Source organism: Nicotiana tabacum, chromosome 22 (genome assembly GCF_000715075.1).
Source record: "Nicotiana tabacum cultivar K326 chromosome 22, ASM71507v2, whole genome shotgun sequence".
Lineage (NCBI taxonomy): Eukaryota > Viridiplantae > Streptophyta > Magnoliopsida > Solanales > Solanaceae > Nicotiana > Nicotiana tabacum.
Genome location: NC_134101.1, coordinates 157,166,078 through 157,177,279, shown reverse-complemented (window position 1 = coordinate 157,177,279; position 11,202 = coordinate 157,166,078). Strand labels below are relative to the sequence as shown.

Sequence of the window (11,202 nt, the reverse complement as noted above, 5' to 3'; positions counted from 1 at the left end):
TTTATAGATCATCGAAGTCTACTACACTTGTTCAAGCAAAAAGATCTGAATTTGAGGCAGCGGAGATGGTTGGAGAAGTTAAAAGACTATGATATTACCATTTTGTATCATCTTGGGAAGGCCAATGTAGTAGTCGATGCCTTGAGTAGAAATGTAGTGAGTATGGGTAGCCTTGCATTTATTCGTATTGGTGAGAGATCATTTGCATAATATGTTCAAGCCGTGGCCAATCAATTCGTGAGGTTAGATATTTCGGAGCCTAGTCGAGTTCTAGCTTGCGTGGTTTATCGGTTTTCTTTATATGAGCGTATCAGAGATGTCAGTATGACAACCCCCATTTGCTTGTCCTTAAGGACACAGTTCAGCACGGTGATGCCAAGGAGGTTTCTATTGGAGATGATCGCACGCTACACGCTGCAACTGTTATTTATGGGATCGGGTTGCACGCCGCAGCAAGCCTTATTGGCTAATTTATGGGATCGGGATGCACGTCGAAACATGCTTTATGACTTATTATAGGATTGGGCTACACGTCGCAGCAGGCCATGCTGGCTGTATATTAACTCTTGGGCAGGATCCGCCCTTTCGGAGGCTGACATACCAATAGTGAACGCATGTACCGTACAATGCTGAGTGACTGTGTGTGATAAGTGGGAGTTGAGATAGACAGATTGAGTACTCTAAGAGCGTGATTATCTGGAAGCATCACTGTGATGCATTACATTTGACAAGCATATTAGACGTGTAGTCATAGAGATGTAACATTTCACATACTAGCAGTCACATTTTATCATTGTTGAGCTTACGTTATTGAGCTCGAAAGCATGTCTACATTTCTATACTGTGTATGAATTGATTATGGAAGTTCTCTGAGTTATTACTGTCATTCCCAGTTATATTTGTACTGTCATTATCTGGATTCAGACTATATCTTTCTGAGCTCGTCACTACTTTCAGCCCAAGGTTAGTCCTGTTACTTATTGAGTACATTGGGTCGGTTGTACTCATACTACACTCTGCACTTCGTGTGCAGATACAGGTACATCTGGATGTGACGATTGCTAGATTTGGTGCAGTATCTCCTTGGAGACTATTGAGGTAGTTTCTATGATGCCCGCAGACCTCAGCTTTCCTTCCTTTCAGTTTATTCAGTATTGTTCTATTTTCTAGAGAATTCTATTAGAGTTTTAGGCTGTGTTGGCACTTAGTAGCTTATGTACTTGGTGACACCAGGATTTGGGATTGTTATAGTTGAGTTGCAGTTGTTCTTATCAGTTATCTATGAGATTTTCACTGTTGAACTTATTAAATCATGTTTCTAATTAAAATGCGTAGTTATTATGTGATTGTCGGCTTGCCTAGTAATGTGATAGGAGGCATCACGACATGTTGAGATTTGGGTCTTAGCTTAATAGTCATTTGAAGTGTTAAATGGTAAAGGGGCCAGTTGAGATGTTTGCCTGATTTTTTAGGACAATTTAAAGGGACCGTTTATATATTTCGCCAAAAGAAATTCATCAACATGGTATATTGTCTTGTTTTAGGTTAATTTCAACTCAAGTTACTAGCAGTGGTAAAGTTGAAATTGGAACATGTGGTGTTGTAAGCCAAAACGGATGAACTAAACCCTAATCTATGTTGTCCCAAATCAAATTGCAATAGATTATCCTCCATTTAATGTCCTCCAATTATGATAGACGTCTTAATATTAACCCCACCATCCAAAAACCCTAAACACCACACGACACGTCAACACCATCTCAAAAAATCCTAACCATCGAATTTGATCCAAATATCCTCCAAAACACATCATCTCCAACCATCACAAGATCAATGGTCGGCACGGCTGGTCCCACCCTAGTCTCCATTACCTCATCTGCATTATAACAAACCTTATGGTTCCACAAGATTTGTTACTGTGAGGTTGAGCTTAATAGATTGATTTATAAATGACTCGGTGAACGCTTTATAGATGCTACCGCATAGTAAGGTGTATGGAGTTACGGTGTTCAACTTGGTCCCACCAAAACCATGTTCATCAAAGGCTAGGATCTTCCGGTTCACGTGACGCCATTGACCTTTATGGAAGTCAAATTAATGATTAGTCACTCTGAACCGGGTTCAAGAAAAGTGGGGTGTAACAGAGGGTTTTTTGAGAGGTTAATTTCGGGCAAAAGTAGTACGGTCCAGACCAACCGATAAAGCCACTCCAAAAGCCAAAGATGAACCGTATAAACATAGAGAAAAAGTCCGTGCAGACGAAAAGATGTAAAGAGGAGCTTCTTTAAAAAAAGGGATAATTTCAAAAATCTCCCCTCATATTTCACTACAATATTACGAGCAGGGGTGTAGAAAACCGAAACCAAAATCGAAAATCGAATCGAAATCGAAGCTTAATGGCTTATTGATATCGGGTTAACGGTTTAACGGACGGGGAGCAGATTGAAATTTTTTTATTAACGGCTTATCGGTTTGGGAGCGGATTATTCAATTTTCTTAACGGATAATCCGTTAAGAATATATATATATATATATATATATATATATATATATATATATATATATATATATATATATATATATATAAAATTTATTTTTATCCATATATATATATATATATATATATATATATATAATCAAAAACCCTTCTTCCTCCGGTACTCTATCAAAGTGAATTAGAATAAAAGAAAGCCAAATAAAACGAGTTATCTAACTGTGACAAAAGACAGAATTTGCTGTCTGAAACAAGATAACAACACCAGTTACACCACTGCTTCATCAACTTTGCCTGAATTTTAAGGCATCGTAGAATTCTAAGCATGACGAACATTTGTTTTAACAACGGCCAATTGAAAATCTTTCACATGGACTAAAGCCAACGTCCATTTACTATTAGTGTTAATTATAAAAGGTCAAAAATCCCCATTTGAAGTAAAAGAAAATAATAATGGGTTTGTCTTTTTCTTCATTTGTACCTATGCGTTCAGACACGGGCCTTTGGGATATTCACGAGAGACCAAAACAGTATTTGCATCTTTCTCTGTTTGGTTTTGATTCTGAGTTTTTTCATTTCCAAAACTCAAAATGCGTGTTTCGGTGTTTGGTTGGGAACTTTTAACATTTACTTTCCCACTATTGAAAATTTTATTTTATTTTGATTGAATTAGGCAGATAAACTGTCCGATAAGAGCTAAACCAATATCAATCTGCCCGATATCTTATCGGGTGGCTAGCGGATTAATATATTTAAAAGCCGATAACCAATAAGCCAAACCATTAATAGTAAATAAACACCCAATTCGCCCGATAAGCAGCCCTACATTGAAGCTTATCATCATTCACAATCCTTCTTCCTTGTACATCCAGTTGTGAAAAATATTCACATACAATAGGGCCATTATCTAGTGCATAATTGGCAAGGTGGTATGCCAACTTATTGCCTTCTCGAAATATATGTGACACCTTAGCCTCGCATGCCTCTAGTAATTTCCTTATTCCTCCACATATTTAATAATCATCCATGGAGGTTTCCAATTACCCTCAATAACATTTTTGATCAACGTAGAATCATTTTGTAGCCAAATGCGTGTGATATGATTTTGAGAATAATATCTCAAAGCTTCCAGAATCGCCAATGCCTCAGCCATTGTATTTGTATTCTCCGGAATCTCCTTACCACATGCATACACAAAATCTCCAAATTCATTCCTCATACAAAAACAAATAGAACTTCTACCTGGATTCCCCCTAGATGCCCCATTAATGTTAACCTTTAACCATCCCTCACTAGGTAGCTCGCAAAGCACCTTGTGCACGTGTAGTTTAGGAGTATAATTCTCCAGCATATGTAGTACATCCAACCACCTATGTGGAACTTTCTTTAAGTCCAGGCTTTCTAAACTTCACAAGTGCTTGAATAGTGGAAGACACTTGGTAGATGACTCTACTGATTGTAACAGTTTCCCCATGCTTATATCTATTTATCCTCTTCCACAACTCCAACACAATGATACATGGTAGTGCTTGAAAAATTGGCGTAAGTCTTGGAATAACCTGAACTGTCTAATACTTCACCGCTACTTGGTGCAAGTTTAGACCTTCCAAGGTTAATCCTACAAAGAAAAAGAAATAAGACCATACCTTTGTCTTCTCCTCTGGATTGGTACAACACCAACACCTAGATGGTACAAAGTAACCCCATCTTCGAATTGTATCATCTAAAAGAAGTTTGTCCTTCCACAACTTTCAGGTGAAGAAATATATCTTGAATGACAATCCTTTCACCCCACATATTCTTGTAGACAATGCTACGCTCCCTTCTCTTTTTCAAATATCCCAAGCTGATTTTACAGCGAAGTCTCTTTTTGGTTTTTCAACATCCAGTAGGGCTTATCTAAGTTCTCATGTAGTATAGGAGGATTGATATTTTCCAAGATATGAACTGCAAAGTCTTTAGGCAAAATTTCTCGCAGCCTATATTCATCCCATGCTCCATCTTGCACCACATCAGTATACATTATGTATTGATTCATCACAATAAAATTCTAGAGGAGTAACAAAATATAGTGCACCCAAACCTATCCAATTATCAAACCAAAACAATGAAGATCCCATCTTTGGTTGCCATAAAATTTGATGCTCCACCAAGTCCCTATATTCCAACATTCTTCTCCAAATATGTGAACCATCTCTCTAAGGCACCACCATTGTATTTAATTTTTTGCAATATTTTTGACTCATGAAAGAGCTCCATAGTGTAGGTTTTGTTCTAAAATTTCACCAAGGCTTTGGCAACATGATGTAGAGATCTAAACCCCACTCCTCCTTCTTCAACTGGCAGGCAAAAATTCTTCCATGAAGCCCAATGTCTACTTTTTTCACGAACAGAATTACTCCAAAAGATTTATGCAAACATTTAATGCAACTTCTCAATGAAATAATTGGAAGGATTCATAGCAGAAAGAAGGTGAATTGGCATGCTTTGTAATACATGAGAAATCAAAACTGCCCTACCACCAATAGACAACAACTTTCCCTTCCAAGATTGCAACTTATCAAGGACTTTTTGAATGAGTCCTTGATAGTAATCCATCTTTCTCCTAGTGTAAACAACGGGACAACCAAGATAAATAAATGGAAAATCTTGCTTGTCTATACCAGTGATCCTTTGAACCTTGTTAACCACCTCCATACTAGTCGAATGATGCATATAAAGGGCTGACCAGAAGCAGCTTCATATGCACTCAAAACCTCCATAACAAGCTGTAAAGAAGTAGAATCTGAAGAGAAAAAAATGATGGTATCATCAGCATAAGCTAGATGATTAATTTTATGGCTCCATTTGGGTAGTCAAAAGCCACAAAAATATAGGTTTATTTGAAGTACATTAAGACCCCTAGACAAAGCCTCAGCTGTTAGAATGAATAAAGTAGGAGACAAAGGATCTCCTTGCTTGACTCCTCTAGTAGATTTTGGAGAAACCAGATTGTTGACCATTAAGAAGCACTGAGCACTGATTATTAGAGATAATTCCAAAGATCAACCAATGAATCTCTCACAAAATTCCATTTTTCTCAATACTTTTGTCAAGAAAAGCCAAGAGAGTCTATCATATGCTTTTGTCATATCGAGCTTGATCACCACATTGGGGCCTACTTTAGTTCTCAGTCTTATATCAGTGATGATCTCTTGAGTCAGCAAAACATTCTCCACAATGCTTCTCCCTTTGACAAAACCAGCATGTTCATCCGAGATTAAGAGTGGAATAAGATCAATCATCCTCTTATGTATAGCCCTTGAAAATACTTTATTGATGAAGTTGCTTAAACTTGTTGGCCTCATGTCTTAAAATGTTGTAACCTTCTTCTTCTTTGGTAAAAGAACTAAGTTTGTATGAGTCATAAACTTATTAAAGAAGGCCCTAACCATGTCAAATACATCTTCCCAAATGGTATCCCAACAAGCATGAAAGAAACACCCATTGAAACTATCTGGCCCTCCTGCACTCTCCCTATTTAGCCCAAACACAACTTTCTTGACCTCTTCAATAGTTGGTTGTTTGATGAGCTCTTCATTGTGCCTCATCTCTACCATCTTAGGTACATTATACATAATACCAAAAGTAGTAGGAATACTATCTTCATGGAACTGTGCCTGGAATACTCTCACTGCTTCTTCAGCCATTTCTTCATTACTTTCAAGCCACTGCCCTCCACTGTTTTGAATTCTTCTCAATTGCAATCTCTTTCATCTTCCATTTACTTAGGCATGAAAGATTTTAGTATTTCTGTCACCGTCATTGAACCAGTTCATCCCATCTTTTTGCTTCCAAAATTCCTAATCTAGATGAAGATATCTAATGAAGTCAGCATGTACCTTCAGTAGTCTTTCTCGATTGTGTGGTGTTGGATTTAATTCAAACTGTGTTTCATGAACTATGACAAGTTCATCCAGGCTTGCAACTTTCTGAAAAATGTTACCATAGGGGGATTTACTGTCGCGCCCCTTTTTCTCGAACTTCCTCAGAGTCCGTGGGAGTCCAACAACGAAGTCCATAGTGCTACGCTCCCACTTCCATTTAGGAATATCAATCTTCTGGAACAAACTACCAGGTCTCTGATGCTCGTACTTTACCTGCTGACAATTCAAACACCGAGCCACATATGCAACAATATCCTTCTTCATCCTCCTCCACCAATAATGTTGCCGCAAGTCCTGATTCATTTTAGCAGCGCTCGGATGAATAGGAATACCGGGAACTATGGGCCTCCTCTAGAATCAACTCTCGAAGTCCATCCACATTAGGCATAAAAACTCGACTTTGCATCCTCTAAACTCCATAATCTCCTAATGTAACCTGCTTGGCACCATCGTGCCACACGGTGTCCCTAAGGACACACAAATGAGGATCATCATACTACCGATCTCTGATACGCTCAAATAATGAGGAACGAGCGACTGTGCAAGCTAACACACGGCTGGGCTCAGAAACATCCAACCTCACGAACTGGTTGGCCAAAGCCTAAACATCCAAAGCAAGCGGTCTCTCACCGACCGGAATATACGCAAGACTGTCCATGCTAACTGACTTTCTACTCAATGCATCGGCTACTACATTGGCCTTCCTCGGATGGTATAAGATAGAAATATCATAGTCTTTCAATAGCTCCAACCACTTTTTCTGCCTCAAATTAAGCTCCTTCTGCTTGAACAAGTATTGCAAACTCTTGTGATCCGTGAACACCTCACATGACACGCCATATAAATAGTGCCTCCAAATCTTTGGCGTGTGAACAATGGCTGCTAACTCCAAATCATGAACTGGATAATTCTTTTTATGAATCTTCAACTGTCGCAAAACATAAGCAATGACATTGCCATCCTGCATCAACACCGCACCAAGTCTAATATGAGATGTGTCACAATAAACTATATATGGCCCTGAACCAGTAGGCAATACCAATATCGGCACCGTAGTCAAAGCTGTCTTGAGCTTCTGAAAGCTCTCCTCACACTCGTCCGACAACCTGGGGCTGCAATAAATGAAAACCCCTCCATAAACCGAGGGTAATAGCCTGTCAAACATACGATACTCCGGATCTCTATAGCTGACGCGGGTCTAGGCCAGTTCTTGATTGCCTATATCTTCTTCGGATCCACCTGAATGCCCTCTTCTGATACAACGTGACCTAAGAATGCAACTGAACTCAACTAGAACTCACATTTTGAAAACTTAGCATATAACTGACTATCTCTTAAAGCCTGAAGAATAACTCTCAGATGCTGCTCATGCTTCTCCCGGCTGCGGAAATAGATCAAAATATCATCAATGAAGACTATCACGAATGAATCCAAGTATGGCTTGAACACTCGGTTTATCAAATCCATGAAAGCTGCTGGGGCATTTGTCAACCCGAATGACATCACCAAAAACTCATAATGCCCATACCGAGTGTGGAAAGCTGTCTTAGGGATATCGGATGCCCTAATCCTCAACTGATGGTAGCCAGATCTCAAATCAATCTTCGAAAATATCTTGGCACCCTGAAGTTGATCAAACAAATCATCAATCATCGGCAATGGATACTTATTCTTGATTGTGACCTTGTTCAACTGCCAATAATCTAAATACATCCTCATCGATCCATCCTTCTTCTTGACAAAAAAAATCGGCGCACCTCATGGCGAGATACTAGGCCTAATAAAGCCCTTATCAAGCAAGTCTTGCAACTGCTCCTTCAATTCTTTCAACTCAAGCGGGGCCATATGATATGGCAGGATAAAAATGGGCTGAGTGCCCGGAGCCAAATCAATATAGAAGTCAATATCCCTGTCGGGTGACATACCTGGCAGGTCGGAAGGAAATACCTCAGGAAACTCATGAACAACAGGCACAGAATCTAAAGAAGGAACCTCAGCACTAAAATTACGAAGATATGCCAAATAGGCTAAATACCCTTTCTCGACCATACGTCGAGCCTTCATATATGAGATAACCCTACGGGTGGAATGACCAGGAGTCCCTCTCCACACTAAACAAGGTAAACCCGGCAAAGCTAAGGTCACGGTCTTGGTATAACAGTCCACGATAGTGTGGTAAGGTGATAACCAGTCCATCCCCAATATGACATTAAAATCAACCATATCCGAAAGTAACAAATCTACTCGAGTCTCAAGACCCCCAACCACAACTATACATGAACGATGGACACAAACTACCATAATAGAATCACCCATTAGTGTAGACACATATACAGGAGCACTCAAGGAATCACTAGGCATGACCAAATATGGTGCAAAATAAGATGACACATAGGAGAATGTAGATCCTGGATCAAATACAATTGAAACATCTCTACTAAAAACCAGAACAGTACCTATGATAATCGTATTGGAGGCCTCAGCCTCAAGCCTAGCTGGAAGAGCATAACATCGAGGTTGGGCCCCACCACTCTGAACTACATCTCTGGGATGGCCTCCTGCTGGCTGATCTCCACATCTAGAGGCCTGACCTCTACCACTAATACCTGTACCTCCACCTCTAGAAATTATAGGGCAATTGATCAGAATACTGTATATGAGAACCACGGTCACCAAGCGGCACCGTGAGAAGCCTGAAGTGCTGAATGAAATGGCCTAGAAAAATGGCCCCTACCAAAAGAATCTCTACCTCCAGATGAGGCACCACTGAACCTACCTGAATGACGGTGCCTCTTGTGAGACCCCTGACCACTCCCCTATGATAGAACTATCTCAACTTTCCTGGCAACATTGGCCGCATCCTGAAAAGAAATCTCGCTCCTCGACTCCTTAGCCATCTGCAATCGAATAGGTTGAACGAGTCCCTCAATGAACCTCCTTACTCTTTCTCTGTTTCTTAGTGGGAAGTATAAGAAGAGCATAATGGGTCAAGTCAATAAATCTGGTCTTGTACTGAGTGACAATCATAGAACCTTACTGGAGACGCTCTAACTGCCTCCGATAGTTCTCTCTCTGAGTGATAGGAAGAAACTTCTCCAGAAATAGCCAAGAGAACTGATCCCAAGTTAAAGCCGGTAACCCATCTGGTCTAGCCAAACAATAATCTCTCCACCAAGTCTTGGCAGATCCAGACAGACGAAAAGTAGCAAAGTCGACCCCATTGGTCTCCACTATCCCCATGTTCCATATAACTTCATGACAGTTGTCCAAATAATCCTGGGGATCCTCAGAAGATGTACCACCAAAAGTAGTAGTGAAAAGCTTTGTGAACCTGTCCAACCTCCACAAGGCATCAGCAAACATAGCTGGCCCCTCACCGGTCTGTGCCACAACACCAGGCTAAACTACCCCAACTGGCTGAGCTGTTGGAGTATGAAACTGGGGAGCCATCTACTCCAAAGTACGAGTAGCAGGAGTCTGGGCTCCTCCTCTAGCCTGAGAGACGGCTGGTGTTACAAGAAGCAAGCTTGCCTGGGCGACACTCTCCGTAAGGCCCACTAGTCGGACCAGAGCATCCTGAAGTACTGGGGTGGCGATGAACCCCTCTAGGACCTGAGTTGGTCCTGCTAGAACTGTCTGGGCTGGAACCTCATCGTCAAACTCAACCTGAGGCTCCACCGCTAGTGCTGCTGCTTGGGCTCTAGGCTAATCCCTGCCTCTGCCTCGGGCCCTAGCACAGCCTCTGCCCCTCGCAGGAGCTGCCACTGGGGGCTCGGGCTGCTGGTCAGCTGATGAAGCTGTACGTGTCCTCACCATCTGCGAAAGATAATAATGGAAGTTCAATTAGCATTGAGAAATCAAGTCGCACGACAGGAAAGAATAGATGTGAAGTTTTTCCTAACTCTATAGCCTCTGGGGGGATAAATACAAACGTCTCCGTATTGATCCCTTAGACTCTACAAAGCTTGTTCGTGAATTGTGAGACCTAAGCAACCTAGAGCTTAGATACCAACTTGTCACGACCCGGATTTTCCACCCTCGGAAGTCGTGGTGGCGCCAACTCTTGAAAGCTAGGCAAGCCAAGTATTATAGATTCATTATCCTTTTTCCTTAATCTTTTAATAATTCAATTTAACAGGCGATCAACAGTGGAATAACCATAATAATAATAAATAGAAATGCAGAAGACGAAAACTAATAGTTTAACCAAATACTAGTACATAATCCAACATACAACTCTACCCAAAATTTGGTGTTACAATGTCACGGACCATCTACCAATACTACAAACAGCGGTCTGAATGAAAATACAAATCAGTCTCTGAAATACATAAAAATATAATGGAAAAGATAGAAGGGTACATCAAGGACTACGGACGTCTGCAGGACTACCTCGGGTCTCTGCCACTGGACTGAAGGCAGCAACCTCACTGTGTTCCAAAAGCTCCAGCTCTGGGATCTGCACACAGTGCAGAGTGTAGTATCAGCAATCATAGATAATTAAAGACCAATCAAAGGTCAGTTAAACCATAAATAAACAAGAGGTGTAAATTAAGAGCCTCAGGATCAAGGGAAACAAACAGAAATCAGTAAGTTACTTCAGTAAACAAATGTTCTTGAGATGGAATTTTGAGGTTTTGAATGGGATTTTGTTGTCGGATTTTAGTAAATTTGGTATGGTTAGACTCGTGAGTGAATGAGATTTTGGATTTATGACTTTTCTCGGATTTTGAGACGTGGGTCCGGGGCAGGGTTTGAGTCGATTTTGGATTTTTGGCTATA

The 11,202-nt window shown here is 40.5% G+C and overlaps 1 protein-coding gene across 1 annotated transcript; it reads right to left on the bottom strand.

Moving 5' to 3' along the window:
* Positions 1-5,844: 5,844 nt before the first annotated feature.
* LOC142176126 (uncharacterized) lies at positions 5,845-6,183 on the bottom strand. The gene has a single exon (XM_075243198.1). The coding sequence runs from the start codon at positions 6,181-6,183 to the stop codon at positions 5,845-5,847; it is 339 nt and encodes a 112-aa protein (XP_075099299.1).
* Between the last annotated feature and the right edge of the window lie 5,019 nt (positions 6,184-11,202).